This window comes from Rhinolophus ferrumequinum, chromosome 6 (assembly GCF_004115265.2).
Source record: "Rhinolophus ferrumequinum isolate MPI-CBG mRhiFer1 chromosome 6, mRhiFer1_v1.p, whole genome shotgun sequence".
NCBI classification, from domain to species: Eukaryota; Metazoa; Chordata; class Mammalia; order Chiroptera; family Rhinolophidae; genus Rhinolophus; species Rhinolophus ferrumequinum.
Genome location: NC_046289.1, coordinates 56767150 through 56794834, shown reverse-complemented (window position 1 = coordinate 56794834; position 27685 = coordinate 56767150). Strand labels below are relative to the sequence as shown.

General features: G+C 36.0%; 1 protein-coding gene and 1 pseudogene across 3 annotated transcripts in view; one reads left to right on the top strand and one right to left on the bottom strand.

Moving 5' to 3' along the window:
* Positions 1-3976: 3976 nt before the first annotated feature.
* LOC117023136 (histone deacetylase 2-like) lies at positions 3977-7784 on the bottom strand (annotated as a pseudogene).
* An 821-nt stretch (positions 7785-8605) lies between these two features.
* AP4E1 (adaptor related protein complex 4 subunit epsilon 1) overlaps positions 8606-27685 on the top strand; it is a 66986-nt gene continuing 47906 nt past the window's right edge. For all 3 annotated transcript variants that reach the window (XR_004423192.1, XM_033107924.1, XM_033107923.1), the window contains exons 1-8: positions 8606-8845; positions 10604-10675; positions 13200-13323; positions 16966-17039; positions 18102-18223; positions 20952-21111; positions 21668-21834; positions 23747-23820. Coding sequence is in view for 2 of the 3 variants with exons in the window: in XM_033107924.1 (XP_032963815.1) it covers positions 8696-8845; positions 10604-10675; positions 13200-13323; positions 16966-17039; positions 18102-18223; positions 20952-21111; positions 21668-21834; positions 23747-23820 (943 nt within the window). In the remaining variant the exon portion in view is untranslated. The remainder of the gene's footprint in view (positions 8846-10603; positions 10676-13199; positions 13324-16965; positions 17040-18101; positions 18224-20951; positions 21112-21667; positions 21835-23746; positions 23821-27685) is intronic.

Genomic DNA, 27685 nt, shown 5'->3' with positions numbered 1-27685 from the left:
CATCTGTGGCAGTGTGGATAGACCTGGAGCATGGTGTGCTGAGTGGAGTATATCAGACAGAGAAAGACAGATGCAATGTGATATCGCTTATATGTGGAATCGAAGACAAAAATTAGCAAACAAAACAGAAACAAACTCATAGATACAGAAAACATTTTGATGGTTGCTAGATGGGAGGGGGTTTGGGGGTGTGAATGAAAAAAGGGTAAGGGATTAAGAAGTACAAATTTGTTGTTACAAAGAATTTATGGGGATGTAGGTTATAGCATAAGGAACATAGTCAATAATTTTTTAATAGCTATGTATGGTGTCAGATGGGTACTAGATTTGTTGGGATGATAGTTGGGAGGGGGTTAGGGAGCAGGGTGAAAAGAGTGAAGTTATTAAAAAGTACAAATTGATAGTTACAAAATAGTCATGGGGATGTAAAGTAAAGCATAGGGAATATAGTCAATAATACGGTAATAACTACCGTGTTTCCCCGAAAATAAGACCTAACTGGAAAATAAGCCTTAGCATGATTTTTCAGGATGACATCCCCTGAACATAAGCCCTAATGCATCTTTTGAAGCAAAAATTAATATAAGACCCAGTCTTATTTTCAGGGAAACATGGTATGTATAGTGCCAGGTGGGTATTAGACTAGTAGGGATCACTTCTTTTTTTGGTTTTGTTTTAATCAGCAATGATTATTATTTAATAGTGGGATTTAGGTTTATTTTCCAATTCTATATTTTGTCGGTCTCCTTTAAGATACAGATACATTCAACAAGTGAATTTCAAAACCTCACTTTACTTTTATACAACATTTATTTTTCTTCTTATGAACTGTTTTTTTTTTTTAATTTATTGGGGTGACAATTGTTAGTAAAATTACATAGATTTCAGGTGTACAATTCTGTATCACATCATCTATAAATTACATTATGTGTTCACCACCCAGAGTCAGTTCTCCTTCCATCACCATATATTTGATCCCCCTTACCCTCATCTCCCACCCCCCAACCCCCTTACCCTCTGGTAACCACTAAATTACGTTCCCCAGATTAATTTTCAAATCCCGTGGCCATCTTGTGGTTACTGATTGTTTTCTAATCCCCTCACCTTCCCCTTTACCCCCACCCCCCCGCCCATCTAGCAACCCTCAGCTTTTCCTCTTTGTCTCCAAAACTGTTTCTGATTAGTTCATTCACTTATTCTTTTCTTTAGATTCCGCATATAAGTGAGATCATATGGTACTTTCTCTGTCTGACTTATTTCACTTAATGTTCTCTAGGTCCATCCATGTTGTTGCAAATGGTAAGGTTTCTTTCTTCTTTATGGCTGCGTAATACTCCGTTGTATAAATGTACCACATTTTCTTAATCCAGTCATCTACCGATGGGCATTTCGGTTGTTTCCATGTCTTAGCTATTGTGTATAGTGCTGCAATAAACATAGGAGTGCATAAAGATTTTTGAATTGGAGTTTTGGATTTCTCCAGATAGATACCTAGGAGTGGAATTACTGGATCATAGGGTAGTTCCATTTTCAGATTTTTGAGATACCTCCATACTGTTTTCCACAGTGGCTGCACCAATCTGCAATCCCACCAACAGTGCACAAGCGTTCCCTTTTCTCCACATCCGCGCCAGCACTTGTTGTTTGTTGATTTATTGATGATAGCCATTTTGACTGGGGTGAGGTGGTATCTCATTGTGGTTTTTATTTGCATTTCTCTGATGGTTAGTGAGGTTGAGTATTTCTTCATATGTCTGTTTGCCATCTGTATGTCCTTTTTAGAAAAATGTCTCTTCAAGTCCTCTGCCCATTTTTTAATTGGGTTGTTTGTTTTTTTGGAGTTGAGTTGAGTGAGTTTTTTATAGATTTGTGATATTAATCCCTTATCAGATATATCATTGGCAAATATCTTTTCCCATTCAGTAGGAAGGGATCACTTCTTAAATTATACAAATGTCTAACCACTATGCTGTACATCTGAAATTAATATAAAATAATATTGAATGTCCACTGTAATTGATAAATTTAAAAGGGGGGGGGGAGACAAGGGCAATAAGAGGTCCGAATTTCCAGGTATAAAACAAATAAATCATGGGGATGTAATGTATAGCATCGGGAATATAGTCAATAATATTGTGATAACAATATTGTGTCAGATGGTTGCTGGACTTGTCATGGTGATCACTTCTTTACGTATATAAATGTTGACTAACTATGGTGTACCCATGAAACTAATATAATATTGTATGTTAGCTATATTTTTTAATAAAAATCTTTAAAAAAAGATTTGTCAAACTGTATACTTTAAATATATGCAGTTTATTGTATATGAATTTTACCTCAATAAAGGTGTTCAAAAAATAAAAAATAAAATAGCAACAATTAATCCATTACATGTTAACATTTAAAAAAATTAAAAACAGCTATATATTCTAAACAAAAATATTGATGAGAGGATTGGTATTGTTTTACAATTCTGCAAATCTGTTTATTGCCAGGTTTAATATAAGGCAGCCTGGTTCTGCATTTAATCTTTTACTTTGGAGTTTTAGTTTAGTTTCCTGGGGCTTCTGTAAGAAATCACCACAAATTCGGTGGCTCAAAACAACAGAAATGTATTGTCTTGCAGTTCTGGAGGCCAGAAGTTCAACATCAGTTTCACTGGGCTGAAATCAACGTGCTGGCTGGGAAATGCTTCCTTTGGATGCTCCAGCGGAAAATTCGTTCCTTGCTTCTTCCAGCTTTTGGTGGCTCCTGGCATTTGTTAATTTGTGGCTGCATCGTTCCAATCTCTGCTTCTATCTTCACCTCAACTTTTCTCTTTTGTGTGTGGTGGCTAATATCCCTCGGCTTCTCTCTTGTAAGGACTTTGTGATGGCATTTAGAGGTCACTGGGATAATCCAGGATAATCTCTTATCTCAAGATCCTTAATCACATCTGCACAACCCTGTTTCCCTGAAAATAAGATCTAGCTAGACAATCAGCTCTAATACTTCTTTTAGAGCAAAAATTAATATAAGACTTGGTATTATATTATATTATATTATACTATATTATACTATATTACATTATATAAGACCCGGTCTTATATTATAGTAAAATAAGACCGAGTCTTATATTAATTTTTGCTCCAAAACACGCATTAGAGCTGATTGTCCGGCTAGATCTTATTTTCAGGGAAACACGGAAGCTTTACTATATAAGGTAACATTCACAAATTCCGAGGATTGGGATGTGGATGTATCCTTGGGAGTCAATATCAGCCCACCACAGTGTTGTTATTTTGTTTGGAGTTTATGAAGAAAACCTGGTCTCACACAGATATGTAGCTCAGGAAAAAAGAGTATTTTAATAGCCTTTTCAAATAATTGTGGATAGTTATCTTCTTCGATACAACACCAAAACTAAACAAGAAGTAGTTTCTTAAAGGTTTGTTGCAATGTGGAATTTTAAAATATATCAGTGAACTTTTTGTATTGGATTATATTAAAATAATTGGTCTAGGGAGCTGACTCTGGGTGGTGAACACACAGTGTGATTTATGGATGATGTGATACAGAATTGCACAACTGAAATCTATGTAATTCTACTAACAATTGTCACCCCTATAAATTAAAAAATAAATAATAAAAATAAAATAAAATAAAATAAAATAATTGGTCTATATGTACTTTATTATTTTTTTTCTAGAAAGGCCAATTCGTTCTTTAGTAGATCAGTTTTTTGACATAATAACTCACATTAATTTTAAATACTATCACATAAAGCATGGTGGAGAAAAGAAATTTTGCTTCATAATTAGAAAACTCACAATAAAACTTTCCAACGAAAACAAAAACAAAAGCCATTTTGAAAATAAATAGAGTCCATGCCAAAATATTATAAAATGAAGACAGAAGTCTTCAAAGAGAAAACATTTTTCTTCCCAATATTTTCTAATTTTTTAACGTTTTCTGAAATTGGTGAGACTCAAATTCAAGGGTTGCTGAGCTGTTCTGATTTGGCTCTTTTGGTATCTGTTTTTTCATCACTATTACGCTTGGATTTATCTATTTCTTTAACATCTACTTTTTTATCCTTTATCTCCTTCTTGTCTTCTTCGATTGCAGCTTTCTTTGCTCCCTTATTATGATCAGCCACATTTCTACGATCTCTTTGTCCTTCATTCTCTGAATCTGAATTCTTCATCACAAGCTATCCTTTTGTCTGATGCTCAAATAGAAATTCTCTTGTCTGGATCTTCTCCATCTTCATCTCCACTGTCTTCAGGAACAGCTTGCATTTGGATAGCAGGTACATGAGATAATATGCATAAAATTTCAAATAAATACTGTTTCATCTTTTCCCTATATTCTGGAGTGTTCTGGTCTGTCATGTTTGAAGGACTAATATGCAGTTTGAAGTCTGGTTCAAAAGAATCAAAGTAATCATTATATGACAATTCATCGGGAATCTCACAATCCAGGGCAGCTGCAGTCTCCTATGTCCAACTTTGAAAAGACATTACGGATTGTGTATCCACCTCCCCCAAGTAATGGTAAATTGAAAGTTTTTACAACCTTTACACATGACCTTTGATCGTCAGATTGAAGTAACCAAATCTGTCACCAGATAGTGAGCACCATACTGTAACCCCCCCAGCACTAGGTTGATAGCTCTCCATCACTTTTGAGATAACAGGCTTAACTATCTGCCCATATGACTCATCATCTATATACTATGACTCATTGGAAAATTGTAGCATAGTATTTGCCTTTGCCTGCACCAATATCCCTCAAGTCTACTGTTCCAGGAAAGTATTCCCCATAATTATGGAATGATACAGTCATTACACGAGCTGTTGTATACAAAGCTTCTTCCTCACCATCACCATGATGGATATTAATATCAATATATAAGACCCTCTAATGATACTTTAGTAATTCAAGGATAGCAAGCACAATATCATTAACATAACAGAATCCTGATGCTTCTGATTTCCTAGCACGATGTAATCCTCCAGCCCAGTAAACAGCCACATCAATTTGTTGTCTGAATTCACAGCCCCAGCAACCGAGCCACCAGTTGAGAGGAGACAAAACTTAGAGCCCACCAAACACCGGGTAATCTTCAACATGAAATCTCTGCATCTGCTTACTATACTGACATGTTATCTGGTCATACTGAACACAGAAATTAGATGTATTTGTCACTGTGGTATTTTGTCATCAGCAGTGGCTTTATGGGGACTATATGTCCCTTTTTTTTTAATACAAGATATAATTTAGCAGTAAGTTATGGGTCATGTGGATTCTATAAGGTTTCATGGGATGACCCTGTCTACAATAATAATCTGCAATATCACCATCGTAGTAGTAGCAGACTTTCTTCTTGTCGCAACCCTGACTGGCCACTGCTACTTCCAGTTCCGGTTCCGGTTCGGCTCCCCTCCTGCTGCTGCAGGGAGACAAAAGGGCTGGGGGGCAGGTGGGGGTGGCGGTCCTGCCGGGCAGGGCAGGTAGGAGGGAGGAGAGGAGGGGACTTGGTACAACCCAGTCAAGCAGGCCCAGAACAAGGAGAGGGCATGGAGGGTGGTACTGGCGCCAACTTGTGACACTGGGGAGGGGGCTATGTGTACTTTAAATAGATCTTTAGTTGATGTATAATTATATAATATCATGCATTGATCGATTGGAAAGATATTGGTTTATTGAGTTATATAGATCTTCTGAATGTTGACACATTTAATTATACAATATTAAAACATAACATTCATTAATATCACCAATCTTATCAGAACAGTTCTTACATATTGAGAAATTATCAAACTCCTGGTGGTAGATACACATTTTTCAAAATTCCAATTTTCACTTGAAAGCTTGAATTTTATCAATGACAACAAATACTGTCTATTACTTTCTTTGAAGTGACAGACTTACTGCTAGTTTTCAAGAAAAATAAGTTAATCATTATTTCGATTGAAAATTGTGTTCCATGAAGTAAAGTGGCTAGTTCAGCTTTCAAGTCAAACAATTACACAGTACCCTTTTTTGAAAAACCTTGGTTGTACATCAGGACTGCTTTTTGCATACTTCCCTTCCCATTTTGTCACACAGTTGTAAAAGAAATGTACTCAATGGTAGAGATTTAATAAAACTAAATTTTTATTGCTTCATCAAAGACATTCTTAGGTGAAACTGGCTTTTTTTTTTTAATGTGAGTATCTGATGTTGAAGAGTAGTTTGCAGCCTCTGCCTTGATTTGTGTTCAGGTGCCAGTAATTTTGCTCACTATTGCTTTTATACCATCAGTACAAATAGCACAGTTGTTCCAGAATAAACTATGAGATTAAATAAAATTGTTCAATACTTTATTTCAGCACCCCTTGTGTTTACTGCCCAGAATTTAAATAAAAGATCTTCAAGTATTAGTTGTGCTGACACTGCGTAAATATAAGCAAAGCAACAAGTCTAGCTACATCTATAATTAGATAATTTTTATCCATTTTAAAGGCAGTATAACCGCAGAAGAGATGTTCACTCAGTCTTTAAGTTTGCAACTAAATTTCTAATTTGGTAAGTTACTGTGTCTTTAGAAAGTAGTACTGCCATGATTTCTTTGTTTTTTTCACCTAGCAGGCATTCACTGAATAATGGGCTGAAATATGGGCTTTATTAGTCTCTCAGCCATTGTACGCTCTTTTTTAGTCAGTGCAACACAATAATCTAATTTACAAGATGCTTCAGTGGGTTTTTCATTTCTTGTTTGAAAAGTGATAACAAGAAAGCTTTGGCTTTTGAAGAACTTAACATGTTGAAAATCTTTAATTCCCTTTCCTTTAAACTGTATGATTGGTCTCAAAATAATGCCTCAACTTTACCAGCACCATAATAGTATTTGAAATATTCTGTTGAATAAGACAAGACAGTGTAAATTATTAGTATCTCTAAAGCCACGGAAAAGAAAGAAGCTTTTGTTATATTTTCTTATTCAGTTTTACCCAGATTCTTCCCTTTACCCAAGTCACAGAATCCTCTGATATTGATGTCAATATCATCTTTTTAAGCATCTTTTGATGTGGGACAGATGAAAAAACAAGGCTTCTAACCCCCCTTTTGTAAGCCAATGAAAGACACTAAAACTAAAAAAAATTACAAACTAAATTTTATTTTAGAATAAAAGATTACATTCTTTTAAAAATTTTATTTTTTCTCAATAGTATCTAATATTTATTTATTATTATTTTCTAAAATTAGTGTCAGGTGTACAAACAACATAATGATTAGACATTAGACCCCTCAAAAAGTGCTAATCCCCCCAAATTCTAAAAGTGTAACAATTTTAGATAAAATTTAAATGTTCAGAAAGTTTTCAATAAATTAAAAATATTCTTGCAAAACAAGTCAACAAAACAACTTTTTCTTGTGTTTCTGCATCAGTATAAAGCAAGTTAGGGATTTCAAAAAACCATTTGTTGGAAGATTAATGTTACAGAGATTACGTATAAGTGAAGATAGGTCGTAAGAACACACTAGAAGTACTGAAGACAAACTGAATTAATCTCTGAAAACGCACACATTTATATCCTAAACCTTAGCGGATTCTAGAAAACACAAGAGTACTCAAGCACACATTTCACCAGCCAGTAGAGCGATTGATTGTAAGCCATCTGTCGTCCTGAACTTTTCTGTACCCTCCCGAGAGGATGAGAGTAAAAACAATAAATGACATTTAAGTAATATGAATATAGTTTTGATTTCGTGGATCCCCCTGGAAGGGTCTCAGGGACGTCATCAGACCGCATTTTGAGAACCACTGTACTAGATTCTGTTCTAGGTAGAAAGAAACTGGGGTAATAGCAATAGATATCCGCTCTGTAGTGATATGAATATTTGTGTGTAGCGGCAGCTGTGAGTAGTTCTAAAATGGAAAAGAACCGAGCCTATGAAAGGGTAGCTATCCTAGTTGGCCGGGCCAGGGAAGTCCCGTCCAGGAAAGTGACCTTTAAACCGCGAGGTCAGCCGGGGCCGGGCTGGCTGCGCGACCTCTTGCCTTTCCTGGCTTTTCTCCAAATCCAGAAGAAGAGAGGTGGATGAGAAGCAACAGTGGCCACGAGTCCCCCCTACGCGGCGGGCTTTGAAACCGGCAAGGCGGGTCCGCAGGACAGCCGCACAGTCACCACCACCACAGTCCCCAGCACCGCGTGGACCGCGTGGCGCGGAGGACCCGCGTCAATCCAGCCCCTCGGGGTTCGGTGGCGGGAGGCGGGCGGATTGCTTGTGGTCTCTCAGTGAGCGGTGGCCGAACGCGGGGCAGGACTGTGCACATCCCGACGCCGTCTTGGGCAAAGGATGCTAAACCGAAAGGGAGACGTTGAAGGACCAACGGCAAAAGGGACGAGCCAGAGCTCGTCCTCAGGAGAACCCGGTGATGAGCGGGATCCCGGGGTTGCCTCGAAACCACTCAAGTCCCGCGCTTCGATTCCTCCAGAGGATGTCAGCGCAGCGCGCAGGCGTGGCGAGCGGCTTTTCCTTCGCGCGGACTCTTGCGTCCTCCGGTGGCCTCTCTCGAAGACTACACTGTGTTTGTCCACCGGGACGCGAATAAAGATTTCTTCTTCAAACAAACAGGAAGTGCCTACGGAGGCCGGGCGGGCGGCGGGGCCGGAGCCGGGCATGAAGCGGGGCGGCGACTGGGGCGCGGGCGGCGGCGGCGATGAGCGACATAGTGGAGAGGACGCTGACGGCGCTGCCGGGACTCTTCCTGCAGAACCAGGGGGCTGGTGGGCCTGCGGCCGCCACGGCGTCCTTCTCTTCGCGGCTGGGCGGCCTCGTCCGCAGTATCACCGCGCTCACCTCGAAGCACGTAGGTGCCGGCCGGGCCTGGAGGTCGGGGACGCCCGGAGGAGGCCCCGCTCTGGGAGGCCCTGGTCCCGCGGCGAGCCCACGGGGTCGGACCTCCCGCGGGGCTCAGGGACTGCTTGTGTGCCGGTCCGTTTTTGCGTCTGTCTGGAAGCGTCGCTTACCCGAACTGATATTTGGGAGGCCGGGTTTCCACAGTTGGCCGGGACACTGACTCATTATGATCTGGGGACAAATCTCTTTAATGTTCGAGCCTCCGTGTGTTTCCTGAACGTTGGGGTGGAAAGCCACCAATACGTATTTCGTAGTTTGTTTCGAGGATTAGATGAGACATCAAGCGTGCGAAAATACCAAGTGCAATAGAAGTGTCAGCATTATTCACCTTGAACAAAGTTTCCCTGCTCAGGTTCTTTCTCTCCCGCAGTTCTTTCAACTGCTAGAAGTCACACACGGGAACAGACACTGCCATCGTGATGAACCTGTTGAATATCTTTGCAGGGCTTGAGGTTTTTAGGTTAGACCAATGGGTAGGGGAAAGGAAAAGCATAATTCTCCCCAAATGTAAAATTTGCTGAGTAAGTCACTGCCTCAAATGGACTTTGAAAACGAGCAGTTATAATAGAAGTTATTAAGTTCCCAGACTTTTGGTGGTTGCACAGATTGTGTAAGATACTGATTCAAAGTTCAGGGAGTTTGTCTTAAGACATCACGTGTTATGTCATAATTTGTTCGAAAAATTTTTATAGAAGAGGTTATGTGTTAGACACAGAGCAAACAGTAAAACGTTTTTACTTTTCCCAAGTAATTGGTCATACATCTTGGGTTTAAGACAAGTGTAAGCAGTATACAATGAAATAAGTGCCTGGAGAGAAGAAAAGACAAAGAGGGAAGGTTTTTCTTCAAAGTGCTCTGAGTGTTTAAAATGTTGTTTTTAAACTGAAATAAGATGATGCCATGCTGGAGACGGTCTGCTTCACATTCAAACTTCGTATTTGTGACCTTAATAGTTTTTGTCTTAATGTTTTGTTCTTTGCTAATTTTTATGAGATGCTGAATGAAATTAAAAATACTTTTGGTCGTAAATTGCGGTTTGAAACTGGTACGTTATCTAAATGTGGCAGTACTTCACTAGTAGTTCTTGATTAGCCACCTGATTGACATTATCTAACTAATTGTGTAATTTAAAGATAGCATTATGTTAGCCAAAAATAGGGCCAATTTTCAAGTGCTAATGAAGGTAAAACACTACAGACCACATTAGTATGTTTATTGTGTGTGTTAGAGCAAGAGATGGAAAAGGATATGAGGAATAAGGAGAAAAGGATAGTGTAAAGGAAAACGACCGATTTCTGTTTCTGACTTCTTACCCTTTTTCTCTATTCCGTGAAGATTTTAATTTTAAGGGGAGTGTAAGAATCTTATCCTGGGCCAGTATATGAATAATTTCTTTTCTACTTTCTTTCCACTGTTAATTTTTGTTTTTAAAACCACTTTTTGCTAAACTGTCCTTAAGGGGACAGTAACTAAGTGAAGAAAAGAGAAATGGTGGGTTAGACTGGAAATATTGATTCTTTCCAGGAATGATTCTGAGGGTTGGAGAAATGCCTTTAAGCAAATCTTAAGTACATAATTTTTATAACTCTCTTTTAAAATGATGTTTCTTTTTTATTGAAAGTATTATAAATTGTATTTTCCCCTTTAAAGAAAAGTTATAGTTTAAAAAGACAGTTATTCATGTGTTTAAATATTTTCACTTTTATAGGAGGAAGAGAAATTAATCCAGCAGGAATTGAGTAATCTGAAAGCAACTGTTTCTGCTCCTACAACAACACTGGTAAGTTTGCATAATCAGTGCCAACACATTTAGAATTTGAAATCTGGTCCACTATGGACTCCATAGTGGCATCTAATTGATCAGTTGCTAAAACCTAATTTATCATAATCACAATCTGTTATGGATGGTAGCGAGTCAGATATTAATTTTATTTAGCCTTTTATTATTGACTGGTTGTACTGGAAAAAGACCTGCTTGACTGAAATCAACTTAGCGCCAACATGATGATAATTACATAAATGTGGTAATACTCCTGGGTCCCCAGTGCTGATCTTATTGTTTTAATGTGCACATTAAAAGGTTAGGATATATCACTTAAAATAGTATTTTCAGACCTGAATTGATATATTGTAGATCTCATTTTACCATTACACATCTTGGAGTATAGACTGACTGACAAGGTAGAAAAAAATGGTTTTCTTGCTGTAAAACTAAGTGTATTGCCCAGCAGCTAAGTCAAAATCCAATTGTTTTTAAACTTGGTTCCATATAAGTTGATTTTTCAAACAGCATTCATTTCAGCAACTGTTTAATGAGTGGCTACTATATGCAGGTTACCGTAGCGTTGTCCCTACATAGTTAGATTAAGACCTAGGATTTTTTTTTCTTTCCTAATTTTAATGTTGTTTCCCATAATGAAATTCTTCCAAGCAACATTATTCAGCAAATATTTAGCAAGTAGATTTGGTGTGTAAGTCACTATGGGAATGTTCTCCCTCCTCTAATAAAAATACCGGGGTGATCATTTTGCATGCATACATGAGTGTGTACATGAATAACACTTGTAAAGTCTGAGAGAATGTATATTTCCTTTTAGGGTCATAATACGGGGACAAATGAAACTCAAAACATAGCTAATCTGGTATCTATGTGTATATATGTATATATGCTTCTGTGTATACGTATGTGTATATCTGTATGTATAAAACCGTTGTGCTTTATTGATAGAAATATTAAGCAAAAATGGTTTCTCTCTTTTTACTTTGTTAGATTTCCATTTTCTATAATACCATGTATTTCCTGGTATTAATAAATAGAATTTTTATTGCTGCCAGGCATAAACCTGGCGAGGGCAGAACTAAGGTAAATAGGTAGAAGTTAGGGAGGCAGAGTTTGGAAGGAAGAGTTTGTAATGATGGCCACCCAACTCTGGGCATGCCTTACAGAGTAGTCTGCCTCTGAGGTGGTCATGAAGAGGTTGGCTGAGTTCGTTAGAGAATTGTAAAGAGAATTCCTGAATTGGGGAATACACTTTATCTTCCAAAAATAAGAGAATAACAACATATGCAATACAATTTTACTTAAAGTTCATAGTGACTTATGAAAAATTCTGAGATATTTAATAAAATGTTACAAAACCCAGGTTGATACTTAATGGCTTAAATAACACTTTCGACTCCTAATTAACTTAGAGGCCTTTTGAAGAGGGACTTCCAGTATCTTTTAATCTTTTTGCTTTCAGTATTTAGTAGTCTTAATGTGCTAATGAATTGACACATGAATTGTAATGAATTTTATTACTTTCAACATAAGTGACCTAAATTAAATCTTATTCCCCTAAGATTTTCCTATGGTTTCTTTTTAGACTTTTCATATTTATATATATACATACATAAATGAAATATTAACATCATTATCTTTAATTTTAAAATATTTTGTTTTGTTTCCTAAGGATTGTGTGATTTAGTAATCCTGTAATATACTAATCCTCATTAATTTTTAGGTCTTAAAACAGCCTGTGAGCTTTTCTTATTTTGAAACACATTTGTATTTTTTTATTTCTGATAAAAGTTTGCTGTATTGAGACTACTCAATGATGCAAATACTTAAAAAATGTAAATATTATCATACTAATAAAAGAAATTTATACAATCTCTTACTTGCTTGTGTTGTAAATATTGAAAGACCCAGTTAAAAAATTGAAATATTGGAGTGGCTATACCATCATGCCCTTTAATTCATAATAATTACTAGAGTTGTTGAAAAAGGAAACCTATAAAGCAAACTATAGCATATAACATACAGCATAATAATTCTGAAGAAAGGCCACATGCAATTTGGTTTTTAAATATAAAAAATATTTCATTACAGAAATTATTACCAACTTGTGGGAATTTTATGGATGTTTTCATTTGACAAAATATATTAAAATGGTGTGCTGCATTCTAGAAGCCAAGTCAGATTACCACGGGTGAAATTTTATTTGAGGATCATGTGTCTCATGTTATAACCGAATTTTACATGAGAGGCACCTAGAATTAGAAATAGCTACAGTTGATTTATTTTATAGTGTTGCCACTAATAAAATTTTGAAATTATTTGACTAAAATGAATACTCTTAGTAGTTAAGTTTGGGACCAACTTTTATTTAAGAAGTCTGACTTTGGGTGATTATTTTATATATGTATTTTCTCTTTGGTGCCAGGGTTAAAGGACTTCCCTGTTAAATGATTACCACATAATAAACATAATAAAATCAAAACCTATTTATTTATACAGTTACTTTTTTTTTTTTTTTTTTTAGAAAATGATGAAGGAATGTATGGTAAGACTTATATATTGTGAAATGCTTGGATACGATGCTTCCTTTGGCTACATACATGCAATCAAGTTGGCACAACAAGGAAACCTTTTAGAAAAAAGAGTAGGTATGTATGGGTTTAAGACTTTATACTTAATGTTGTCCTAAAGTCCAGCTGCTGTGTAAAATGAATGACGACAGGTATGTAGTATGTTTTTAGAATACTGCCTTGTAATTCCCAAAGCTTTAAAAGATACTTCAAAAACTCAAAGCCTATGAATGAAGTCAGTTTTCCTGATTCATAGCATTCATTCATAGGAGTTATAGAGAAGATTAAAAATTGCCTGTTCTTGTGATGGTGGTTAAATGACTATATACACACACACACACACACACACACATATATATATATATATGTGTGTGTGTGTGTGTATCTGTGTGTATGTGTGTGTGTATATGTACACGTATATATATATATATATATACACATGTATATGTCAAAACTCAGTGAACTTGACACTTAAAATGGGTGAAATTTCTTGTATGTAAATTATACCTCAGTAAAGCTGATTTTAAAAAAGTCTGTCTAACCTCAGAAATGTTAATGATCAGAAATGTTTCTTTATAAAATACAACCAAGATTGACTTGAATAATTTAAAATGCACCGTTCTCAGTTTCACAAATGTTAACTATGAGGATTATAGGCATCTTTTTAAAAAATGTATCTCCGTAATCAATCTTCAGGGCTATTAGGAAAAAAATCCTTTCAAGGAGTTAAATCTTCTATTCATACGGATTCAGCTAAGTCAGAATCCCAAGAAGGAAGCAGTTTAGAATAGTATAGGAGTAGAACATGTTTATTCAGTGGAGTTGATCGTGTAATGTTGCCAAGGACCAGCATACTTCACAAGTTATATAGACCTGTGCTGTCAGGTCCTGGGGTGGGAGTGGGAGATGTCTTGGTAACGATTCTGAGACTATATACACACAGTATTTCACTTGTTGAATCTCACTCCACCCAAATACTCTTCCAACTTCTAGGTTTGTTTTCTGCTTCCCTCCAAGTAGAATGTCTTCTGGTATCTTGTCTCTCCTTTGCCGTATTCCAAATCAAGTTTTAACTCTTCTGTGGTCACTCAGGTGGCTCCTACTATCTGTTATCTTATGGTGTTGTCTTTTCATATATTAATATCTTAACTTCGAATTGATTTTAAGATCCCTAAAGGCAGGAAATTTTTAAAACAATAGATAGCCAATAAATGCTAGATGGTTGGTGGTGTAGTTATTTTGCACAATTGTTGCTATATTCTGCTTTTTAGACTTTCGTAAATTTTTTTCATTTTCAATTTAATTCAATTTTTAAAATATGTGAAGTGTTACATGGTTCAAGAGTGAAGACCTTATAGAAAGGTATAATCAGAGAAGTATCACTTTCAACTCTAGCCCTTCTACCAAGTTTACCTCTTAGCCCCATATGTAACTATTAATATTTTCATTAGTTTTTGATTAATCTTTTGTTTCTTTTTGAAAAAAACAAGCAAATGCATGGGTACACACTCACACTCTTACAGGAAAGATAACATGCTATATAGATTATCCTATACCTTATTTTGACATTTTCATACTTTTAAACAGTTGCATAATTGGGTGGATGGGTGTAACATAGTTTTTTCAGTCAGGTCCCTATTGGTGGACATATGGGTTGTTTTTTATTTTTGCTCTCATAAATAATGTTGCAACAAATAACCTACGTGTGTTTATTTCATAGTTATGAAGTCTTATTAAGTGACTTGAGTCATTTTTATTGAGGTTCATGGTCTTCATTAGGAAAATATTTAATTGCCAACTAGATATCTGCAGGTATCAGATATTCTTTTTGTGTGCTAATGAGTGGAAGTTCTTTTTTTAAGATAGCATTTAAATCTTTTATGTCTTCATTCTGGTACTATTGCCTCATCCACTTTCCTGAGATTTCCAAAGCTACTTTTGGTGCTTTCTCTGGTGGCGTATGCCTCATTTTTTATATGAATATTGTTGAATAGATAAATTTCAGTAGCCACTAAGTCAGGCATTATGTTAGATGCTTTATCTTGTGACATAGTGTATTCATATTGCAGAGTAGAAAACTGAGGTTCAGAAAGGTTAAAGTTACTTGTCCATGGTCATGGAGCTAATGAATGAAGGAGCTAGAATGTGAACCTAAGTTCCTATGAGTCAAAGCCTGTATTCTTTTCTTATAGCTCACTCTTAGTCATTTCAAATATACTCTATAATCATAGTTGTTATTCTTTGTTTTCCTGAAATCTTTTTCATTTTCTGCGTCACAGAATATCTTTTTCCTTGTTTCCTGATTGTCCAAATAGTTAGGAAATTCTTTGTAACAGATAGAATTAAGGTTTCACTGAGATTGTCTTTGGATTAATTTGTCGATCTTGTGCCTTGATATTGGTGACTTGGGTGTGGGTGATACCTTAGCTGAGCAGATGCGTTCTTAGCAGTCTGATAAGATCTGATTTACGCTCTCTAGGGTTTTTCTTATCTCTTTCTTGGCCCTAGTTAGTTCTTTCTTCTCTCTCATGATTGTGGGAGTAATAGTTCTGCTCTGACCTTCAGTGAAGATGTTGCAGCGAACCTTCAGTGAACATGTTGCAGCGAGTCACGCTGCTACTTGGTTGTGAAAATAGGAAGTTTCTACAGTTTTCCCATGTTCCCAACAGACACAGTATGGATGCTGGGAAATGGTGGGGGGATAGTTAACATTAGAATCCCTAACGAAAGGGCTGAAAGAATTGAGAAGAATGAAAAACAATGAGGATGGGATTGAGGGAATAGGGCCTCAAGGTAGACTGTGGGGAGACAGCATGGGGGTTAAAAACATGAACTAACTCCTACTGACTGGGTTTCAGTCCTGGCTTCACCATGTAATCACTGTAGACCTTGCGCAATTACCCTTTTTGGGCTTCATTGTTGCATTGGGCATAATAATAATACCTCATAGAGTTGTTGTGAGGATTAAATGAGGTGAGGCTTGTAATGTAGTTGACGCATACTAACTGTCTAACCAATGTTACCAATGTGAAGGATGACAGGAAAAGGACACGGAGCATCTAGATTTCCATGCACGTGGCATTTGCCAAAGTATTAATGTGTTTCCTTAATGCTAAGGTGTACTTTTTAATGTTTTAATATTATTGAAATAAAAATGCTTAAGTCAGTGAGTACATTTAATGAGGAAGACAGGTTTCTTTCCTCAACGACTATTATTTATTCAGTAGTGTATCTTCAAATTGAGAAAGGAAGGTATTGTTTATGGCTTAACGTGATTTGCGTCATATGGGTTGGTGTTAGGTAGCTCATTCAATAATAGAAAGAGCTAGTAACTCACTATTAACTGTAGTAGTTATTAGTTTTAGAATAATTACATGTTTGGCTACAAGATTAAAAATGTCTTGATTGTAGAGATTTGCATAGACAATAGAAGGCATATATTCCTAATGTCATTTACAGGACTTTAAGTTGGTACCTGTAGTCTCTTTTCCATTTCAGGTATATCCTGAGAAATACATAATTCTGAAACATTTCAGGATGAAGAACACCTGAAATCCTCCTTTCCAAAGTTTTTAAACTTCATATTTTGTAATTTGTTTTCATATTTACCTGTAACTGGTATCTTTGATACTTAAATTTTGGATCTATTTTTGCTTTGTTTAGCTTCTTGGGAAATGTTAATTTTTGACAGATAATAATGAAATTTTTCCCCTTTTATAGGTTATTTGGCGGTTTCTTTATTTCTACATGAAAGTCATGAACTTCTGCTTCTCCTAGTGAATACAGTTGTAAAGGTAATATGTGTAATATGTTGGTTAATATGAAGCCTTAAATTATTTCTGCAGGCATCTGATGTTTCTCCTCAATCATATTAAATTAGGTATTTTTGAAGATTAGCTTACATAATGGGTTTAGAAAGGTCTCTTAGATCAGTTTCTGCATTTGTAAAATGAGGATAATAAGGATAATAGGAGAACTTAACCAAGGTGTGAGGGTTAGATTGCTACTGCTGCTGTTATTATTGTTTTATTTAAAAAAGCAGAGTTAGAATTATAACTCAGATCTCCAGACTCTTAGTGCAGTGTACTTTGCAAGCTGTCGTATCTTTCACTAGGATCTGCTCTAAAGGGATATAGCTTGCTATTAACTGAATAATTGAAATCTTTTACATTCTAAAACTCATTTTAAAGGAGAATAGAGTAATTGGGTAACTGAAATGTACACGTAATAAAACCAGTTTAATCCACACACAACATTATTTCCTGTTAAACTTTTAATCAAAATTGGTAATGAAGTATAATTGATTGTTGAGCTTTTCCATGATTATCTTGTGTCAGTCTTTTGATATGTGTTGTGTCTGAATTTTAATTCATGTACTCTTAATGTTACTAGTAGCTTAAATTTTTCCAAATTCTCAAAAACACATTTTTAGGTTCTATTAGAATGATTTATAAACTTTATGTATATATGAATGCATTCATTTTGTTGTATACATTTGACTTTCTTTTAAACTTCCACTCGTAATATTGATTAACAAGAAAAAATTCTTAAAATTGGTTTGTTGTTAGTTTAGAAAAGTTTTAAAAAGCTGTCATAAAGGAGACTACTTTGGCCAGTGTCAGAACAGAAATATAGCTTCCTTTTGGATCAGTTGCTTTTTGGCTGTATTTATCTGTTGACTATTAAGGCAAATGAAACAGATATTCCTATAAAATATGAGATAAGTCTTAATGTGCAACTTAATTATAAAGTTAATGTAAAACTATTAAGTATGTAGGACCATTGCAGTATTGAGCTCACTATCCCTAGCTTCGAAATTTGCACTGAATGTTTTCTTTGCTTAATAATTATGTCAGGACTTGCAGAGCACTAACCTGGTGGAAGTATGTATGGCACTTACTATTGTCAGCCAGATTTTCCCTCGAGAAATGATTCCGGCTGTTCTTCCATTAATAGAAGATAAACTTCAGCATTCTAAGTAAGTAAATTGTTTTTAGATAGGTGTCTATACTGTATATTTCAAAACAAAAATTTACACTAAAAAATTTGTTGTAACTAACTTAATGCTACCAGGGTAGAGGGTATTCTTTCACTGCCAGCTATAATGTAAAAATCCATGATAGCATTGTTCTTTATTTTTATGTGGGTTTAGAAAAATGTTCGGCATCTTTCTAAAGTTAAACTGAGAAGACAGTGAGGCACTTAATGTCAGGAATCCTTGGCTTTCCTCCCACTTCTGCCACTAACCAGCAGTGATCCTGGTTTTCCCTTGGCTGTGTGAGGTTGGTTGAAGCTCCTTAATTCTCATAAAGTTCTTTTGAGGATAAAATGAAATAATGGCAAATATTTGGAAATAACTCAAGTGCTATCAGTGCAGAGCTTCAGTGTTAACTGGGGTTACTTTTATATCAAAACTGCAGCATTCAAATTCTATTTTATAGCAGAATACCCCAATAAACCTTAATCACAGTATTTTGCTAATCTTGTCTTATATGGTTCCTTAACTTTCTGCTTAATGCTTGGCTTATCTTTTCATCATACTTGAATTATTTTGTTTTTGACTGTACCTCTTAACTTCATAACCTTTAAAGCTAGGAAAAAGTTCACAATGTTTTCCATATTTCCTTTGTGATTACAGTATTATAGTTATATGTACATTCTTGATAAATATATTTTTGTTACTCATACAATATTTCTTTATTTCTTATGTTTTAAGTCAGTATTTTTAGTGTTCTAAGATTATAAAATGTTGACTTAACGGTTTGTCATTTTTTAAGAAATCTTGGACCATGAATCTTCCAGCTAAAATGATAGTTTTGGTAAGAATGATAGAATAACTTGTTAGGTTTTTCAGACTTGCTATAATATATGTCAAATCTGTATTTAAAACAAATGATGGGTATAGACAATTATTGGCAATAAAATATTAGCTTTTCTTAGATAATTATAGGTTGATCTGATCATAGCAGGGCATATTTTTATATAATTTTTTCCATAACACCAGTGTTTTGTGGTAATTATATTTAACCCTTTACTGTATGTAATCCTTCTGAGAATTGACTTTTTTCCTCATTGCTTTCCATTTACCTTTTCAATTTTCTCCTTATTGCTTCCCATCTACTCTAATTTCACATCTTGGCCTCTCCAGTCTTTTACTAGAGTTTAGACTTTTGTTTGTTTGTTTATTTGTTTTGTTTAGAATTTAGACTTTTTGAAACCCTACTTCTGCAGTTATGGCCATACCTAACTCCGTGCTATGGAGTAAAGACCTAAAGCACATGGGACAGAGCTACAGGTGGGCCAGTAAATGTCGCAAAAATGTGAGACAGGGTTTGGACTCGACTTTTGAATCCCTGGCTGTATGCCAGCATGCCAGACCTGGAGCTCAAATCCAGGTCTCTTGATGTCTTGTGTTAGTACCACCACTTAGGGCCAGACTTAGGGATTCCCCAGCCTGTTCAGTTTTTATTCTGTTTCTTCACCTCATTTACCTACTCTCTCTCAGAACTAATATTGACTAACATCCAATAGCAATACACTGGGATATAGTTTATAGTCACCATAGTATTAATACTACTGGCAAATCTCTTATTAATCTGATTTTTTTCTATATGAAAAGAATTTTCCATCATGGCATAATTTGCATAGGAAGATAGTGAATTGTTTGTTAATGGAATTTAGCAGAGACTGGATGACCATTTGTTAGAAATAGAAGGTATTCTTAAGTGGAACATAGAGGATTGCATTGAATAATCTCAGTTTTGTGATTCTTGATTGTATTAACAAATACATATTAAGGAACCCTAAAAGTAAAAACTTCACTTTTGTGACATTTGTTGATAGCACAGCCCTCTTGTCTGCAAATATAAGATATGTAAAAATAGGCATGAGAGAGAATAACAAGGAATATACTTCCGTGAAAACTACATTACGAACAGAGGATAGCAACTTTATTTTTGCTTGTGGGCTAGACATTATCTGTGACAAATGAAATGCCAGTCTGGTGTATGCTTTCTTCATTGTAATGAGGTTTTTGAAACGAGCTGGGCAAGGAGAGGAGTAACATCTTTTATTGTGAGTCCCTCCTGTACTTCCCTGTCTACCTAAAGTATTTGAAATATGCTTGCCCATGATATAAAAAAAGAAATGTGAAAACCCAGAATGTTAAAGAGACTTTTAATATTAATAAAAAGACTATTATTACTAGCTGAAATGACCTCTTACTGGTTTAAACTTACTATTGATTCTTTTCCCAATTTCTAGAGATATGGCTTTCAGAAATCGAATTTCTGAAATTAAGGAATTTGTTTATCTTTCTTCTTTGTTCTGGTTTCGAAAGTAATATATACTTGTTACCAAAAAAATTCCATAGCTAGAGAAATATATACTATGAGCAGTTTAAGTCTCTTGAGGTCGTCTCTCCTAGAGATAACTACTTTTTATAATTTGGTAGATTAGAATAAAGAAGTTAATAATAAATGTATAATTCTCTCTTTGGTTTTAGATTAAGGTGATAACTGACATACCGTGTTTCCCCGAAACCGGGTCTTATATTAATTTTTGCTCCAAAAGACGCATTAGAGCCGATGGTCCGGCTAGGTCTTATTTTCGGGGAAACAGAGTATTGAAATCATCTGGTCCATAATCTTCAAATTAAATGCCTGACAATTTAGATGGCTTGTTTAGATTTCATTTTTTATCTTTAGGGAGATTATACGAAGAAAAGCTGTTTTGGCATTGTACAAATTCTATCTCATTGCTCCTAATCAAGTACAGCATATCCATATTAAGTTTCGGAAAGCACTTTGTGACAGAGATGTTGGGGTCATGGCTGCTTCCTTGCACATATACCTTAGGATGATTAAGGTAAGTTGGAAATTTCAGCAGGTACTGAGTAGTTACCATCAGAAAAAAATGTAAGTATGGAATTAAAAGGAAACTCAGATTTTTCAGTAAAATGCTTAATTAATATTTCAAGTTTTTATTATTGACTTTTTAACAGTAATTTTTACAAGTTATTGATAGCATGAATTGTAGGCACATTACAGAATTAGTCTTTTTTCAATGCCTGAAATTTTTGAATGTTACTAAAGAAGCATCGAAAAATGGTAGCTAAGGAAGGCAATTGAAATTTGCAGATGTGTGGTTTTTCAAGCTGTGACTTTCTTATACAACTTCATGGGATGCATAATAGCTTATAAAAAAGAAGAGAGCCAGTGGGGGTTGTGTAAGGTATAGACTACAATGTTGAAGCCATACATTGAAACAGTGTCAGATGAGAAAAGAAGAGTTGAATGGTAAGGTAAAAAAATTTTCTAAATGGTGATATTAAGTTAGATTCTATATGGCATTTCAACCACATCTATTTTATATTTGAGAAGACATTAACAGAAAGTTTTTTGTTTTGTTTTTTTCAATGTAGGAGAATTCATCTGGATATAAAGACTTGACTGGGAGTTTTGTAACAATTTTGAAGCAAGTAGTTGGAGGAAAGCTCCCAGTGGATTTCAATTACCACAGTGTGCCAGCACCATGGTTACAAATTCAGCTCTTGAGAATACTAGGACTTCTAGGAAAAGATGATCAAAGGTAAAGTAAGTAAGTTTGATAGCCTTAGGCTTTAGTCACCTATGGGTTTCATGATAAGCCAGATTCTCCCAAAGCTTGATTGGCTTAATGGTGATAAATAAACCACTGTAAGAAGTATATAAATTCAGGTTGCTGGGATAATCCTGGCTGTCTGCTTATCTAAACCCTATGAAGCTTTATATGTTCTGTGAAGCTTTCTTAATCACTCTGGTTTCCAGGTTGGGAAACTTTCTGTCGAGGGCCAGATAATAAATATTTAGGCTTTGTGAGTGAGGTGTATGTTGTCTGTTTCAGCCATTCACCTCTGCTATTGTATAGCTCAAAAGCAACCATAGACAGCCATAGACATAAATAAATGAGCATAGCTCATTAAAAAAAAATCAACACAACTTTTTATGGACATTAAAACTGGAATTGGGGCAGCTGGTTAGCTCAGTTGCTTAGAATACGGTGATCTTAACAATACGTTGCCGGTTTGGTTCAGTCCCCGCAAGGACCACTGTGAGCTGCGCCCTCCACAACTAGATTGCAATAACTACTTGACTTGGAGCTGATGGGTCCTGGAAAAACACTCTTAAAAATAAATAAAAGTTAAAAGAAAATTCTGTTTAAAAAAAAAAACAAATAAAAAACTTGAATTTCATACACTCTTTATGGATCATGAAATGTTATTGTTTTGATTTTTTTCCCCCAACCATTTAAAAATGTAAAAACCATTCTTAGCCTGCAGTTATACAAAACAGACCACTTGCCAGATTAGGCCTGTGGACTATGATTTGCCGACTGTTGCTCTAGCTGGATGTGAGTGCTTCACCTTCTTAATTCATTTGTCTGAACTGCTTTTAACCAATGATTTATATTAAACTTTTTCATGGTTAGTTTTCCAATTGTGTATGTATTTTGTAACTTTTTATTTTGCCGTAGTTTTTCAAATTTATGGAAAAGTTCCAAGAATAGTACAAGGAACTCTTTTATGCCCTTTGCCTAGATTCACGAATTATTTGCATTTGCTTTATCACTCAGCAGCCCCTGGCAGCACTCAGCAGCCTGTGGCAGCTGCCCATGGTACCTCACGGCAGCTCACACCAACCTGCTCACGGCAGCCCAGCTCCAAGGAGAACTGTTGTTCACAGTCTTAACTGTAGAGGGCACAGCTCACTGGCCCATGTGGGAATCAAACCGGTGACCTCGGTGTTAGGAGCACAGGGCTCCAACTACCTGAGCCACTTGGCTGGCCCGAGAAGCCATAATTTTCACAGTGGCATTTTGGAGAGGACTTTCTAGGTTTGGAAGATGAGTGCTAGGGCTCTATAAAGCACTGTGTTTTCTTACAGTATCTACTTTCACCCAGTTACTGTAACTTTATCAGCGATGATAAAGACATAGGAATGTCCAAATTTGTTAATTCCATAAAATATATTTATATTTAACATAAATGAAAGTTAAAATTTTCTCTCTGAAGAACCTAGTGCTGCTCAAAGAAAGACTAGTATTTGAATACTTTAAAAAAATTATGTGGTTAAAATAATACTGTCTGAAATGATGTGGATATATGAGGTATTATTGTAGTAACCTGAAACAGGTAGAAGTATTTTATTACAAGGAAAACGATAAAAGATAGTATATTCAACCAAACAAAAACCTGATTTGCAAACTAAGTGCAGGTTGAGGAAAGAGGTTGATTGAATTATGTTTTTCTTCATTGACTGGTTGACATTGATAAAGTAGAAGTTAAACTCATGAAAAATAGCAAATGGAATCTTTAAGGAGTAAAATTCGCATAACTTCATAAAATGAATTTTTTCCACTCTTCTGTAGATCCTCAGTTTTAAAGAAAGAGAAGTTTGAAAAACTATGTTTTATTGGGTTATAATACTATAATTCTACTGCAAATAAAATATCTTTTAAACAGGACAAGTGAAATAATGTATGATGTTCTTGATGAATCCTTACGAAGAGCCGAGTTAAATCACAATGTCACATATGGTAGGTAACATATGTAAATGCTATTCTAATGACTAGCAGTGTTTTCCAGTATTATAGCTGCCTTTGTGTTAGAATACTACAAATTCCAGTGGAATTTTACGTTAATTTTTAAGGTGATTCTTTGGGTTATTGTTTTTCAATGGAAGCATTGAATAACTAATAGAAATAATTTTCAATTATGGCATTTTAAATGTTGATCTAAATTCATTATTATATAATATTTCTCTTTTTTAAGACTGTATTTTTTTAGAGAAATTGTCTTTATTGAAAATATTCATCAACTTAGTAGACCTGTTCCATATTTAAGAAGACGATTCTTAAATCAGTCAGCTAGTTGTCAAATATTTATTAGATTTCTATTATTTGTCAGGCCCTGTGCAAGATGCTTGGAATACAGCTGTGAATAAAACAGTACAGTCATTGAGCTCACATAATAGACAGATAGGAACAGGTGCTGTAAATTCTATAAAGGAGAATTACAGGGTACTGTGGGAGAATGTAGCAGCTAGTCTTAGATGAGGGGAGAACAAAGAAGGTTTTTAAGGAAAAATGATATTCAAGAACACAACTGAAGGATGAGTAGGATATAGATACGGGTATATGTGGAATAGTAACATACTATTTTGTGAAGAGACAATACCTGTATATATACAATTTTATATAATTCACAGAGTAATTCAGTGATAGGAGATAAGACTAAGTTGGGGAGGAGGGTGGAGAACCGAGAAAAGTAACCAAAAAAATCTTCCAATTTAGTAGCTAGCGAATTCTTTATTGATCAGTCTGAGAAAGCTCCGTGAAGAAATTGGGATATTTGGAGATATTTAAAAGATAGAAGTAAAGCAGTTTGAATTTTGTACGTTATGGAGAAGAGCAGTAGAAGAGGCATTGAGAGTTCTATTAGGTTGGTGCAAAAGTAATTGTGTTTTTTGCAATTTTTAACCTTTTAAACTGCAGTCACTTTGCACCAAACTAATAACTCAAATGAAAAGTCATTTCAAAATCTGGTGACGTACTGTGAAGTAGGGGATGAAGAGCATTTCTTGTTTTTTCAGACAGTGGTAAACTGTGGATCTTTCAGGACAGTGATTGTAGAAGCGTAGGGTAGACTAGAGGGCAGAAATTGAACTAGTTTAACTGTAGTATAAAAGTGCTTGACAAAGATGCAGTAGGAATAAAGAGAAAAGATTGTATGCATAAGACTAGTACAGGAAAAATCACATGGTAGTGAATTAGGATAGTAAATTTAAAAGGCTAGCTTTGTGTTTTGCAGTGTAAGTGGTAATTAAAGGCAATATGAGTGGTTTATTCATTTGTTCAACCAGTATTTATTGAATGCCTACAAAACAAAGACTTGATTTGTAAACTAGGCATAGATTGAGGAAAGAGTTACTTGACTTATTACTCCTGCATGCTAAGTGTGGGAGATTAAAGGAAGGGTAAGGTAGACACAGGCCCTGCCCTTATGAGTGTATGGTATAATGAGCAGTTGATATGATCTCGGATCCTGCTATGTAAAGAAAAGTAAGGGGCCAGAGATAAGGATGACCCTTACTGAGGCAGGTGGTTTGGCTAGGAGCTGTCAGAAGATCCAGAAAAGTGTCCGAGTCTTTGCAGGCAGCTAAAATAAGTTAAAAAGTTTTGCTTGAGTTATAATCAGTGTCTAGGATAAGAGTTTGAAAGGCTCTCAACGAATTCAGTTTAAAATTAGTTAAGAATTTGCTTTTCTTTTTCTTGAAGACAGCTTTTTTTTTGTAATTGACATTTCAGCTTTAATTTTTTTATTTTTTTGAATAGGTAATATATGCACATGGTTCAAAATTCAAAAGGTACAAAAGGGTATACAGTGAACAGTAAGTGTCCGTTCGATCCTTGTCACCCATCACCCAGTTCCCCTTCCTGGAAATAACCACTGTTACCTGTTCCTTTTGATCTGGAGAATACTGTATACCTGATGAAATATTTTTTAATGTTCTCCACTAGGACACCCTTCTCTGACTAAAACTGCTGCAACCAACACCAACAATTTGTTTCTTTGTAGGCTGTCAGTCCATTGTTTCATTTTGCCACAGAAACCTAGTTTCTGTTCTGTTTATTTCCTTTATTCATCTTTCCATTGTTATGTTTTTACCCCATATTTGTATTAATAGAGTTTATAGTTTCCATTGATTTCATCAATAGTAGAGTATTCTCTAGTAATCCTAATAGAAAAATTTTACTGCTTAAGATTGTGAATTTTAAATTATGAACTTCATAAGGGCATGGACTGTGTCTGTCTTAGTGACCAGTATGTCCCAGTAACTGGCACTGGGTTAATCAATGAGTGTTCCATTTTAACTGAATTGAAGGAAGAGAAAGTTGTTTTACTTTTACCAATTACCTGTCTGATTAGGTGTCAGTCTTAACACTTTCTAAACCGTATTTTTATGAGAGTTCCATTATTAAAACTTACCTTAGTGTCAAATCATAGAAATAAGAAATAAATCACACCAAAGACATGTATTGAGTATCTGCTATGTGCCAGGCATTGTATAAAGTGTTGTAGAGGATATGAAGAAGTATAAAATGTAATCTTTGCCTTCAAGGAATTTACACTATAATGGAAGAGAACTTTTTATGAAAGTGTAATAGCAGTATAAGGCAGAATGCAAAGAGGTGGTACAGGGAATAAATATTACAGAAGTAGTAGCCATCACTGTGGGTCTGGGGGCACACATAAGGATTTTTTGATGTAATAGGACCCTGAAAGGTAAGATTCATAGCCAAAAGGGAGGTTGAAAGGGGTTCTAGGAAGAGGGAACATGACAGAAAGTGCCAAAATGGGGATGTTTAAAACAGTTTCAGAGAACTGACTCACCTGCCTGAATGGGCGATTTATAGTGGGAGCAGTGGCAATGCCTCATTGTGGAGGTATTCTCATGGCAGCCAAATGCGTTTGGACTTCATACTGTGTAAATCCGAAGTATGGAAGATTTTTGGGCAGGGTACTGATAAGAATCACATTTTTAGTAAACTAGGAAATTGGGAGTACAAGAGACAGAATCATCAGAAATAATAGAAGTACCTTTCTGTATTTTTCCTACTAAGTACGCCTAAAAACCCTGGAAATTATATGTAAAATAAATGTAAGACTCTGAAAGGTGCGGAAATGGAGGTGGACTAGTTAGGAATCTTGGGATGCAAGGAAGGACAACACGGTGAGCACCCTGGGTTTTCTTTTTGTCTTATATACCTCAGACTGGATACTGGAGAGCCAGCAACCTGGAAACGCCAACAGGTGCAGGCAAAAATGCCCCAAGAAAAGCCTGCTCTCTAGCCAAAGGACCAAGAAGAAAAGGGCAAACTATCAAGACAGAAACTTTTTAGACAATAGCCCCTCTATTCCAGCCAACTAGTACACAGAAAAAACTATGGGTCCACCCACTACAGCAAGGCTTAGCGGAGAGCTGATATTTCCACCCTCACAGGTATAAGGAGGCGCTTCAATCCTCCCACTAGGCTGGTGGCAGAGAAGCCCAAGAGAGGAGCGGGAATTTCATCCCTGCTAGGTGTTAAGGACACCCACCCCCCCATTGTCAGTGGAGATGATGTGGGAAGCCCCGATTTCACATTATCCAGGACTAGGAAGTAACCAGTACCTCTCCCCTCTTTGCTGGGTTGGTGTCAGAGGAAGCCTAGTGGAGCGTAAAGACTGATCGCTGGTCAGGGGTACTAAGGCCACCCCCTCAGTGTCATTGGAGGCCACACAGGGAGCAGTAATGAGGTCTCCCTTCTTCTCCCAGCAGGGTAATATCAGCAGATACTCGCATCCCCCACCCAGAAGGAACCAGGACCCCCTCCTCTTAAAGTGTCAGGGGCAAAGTGG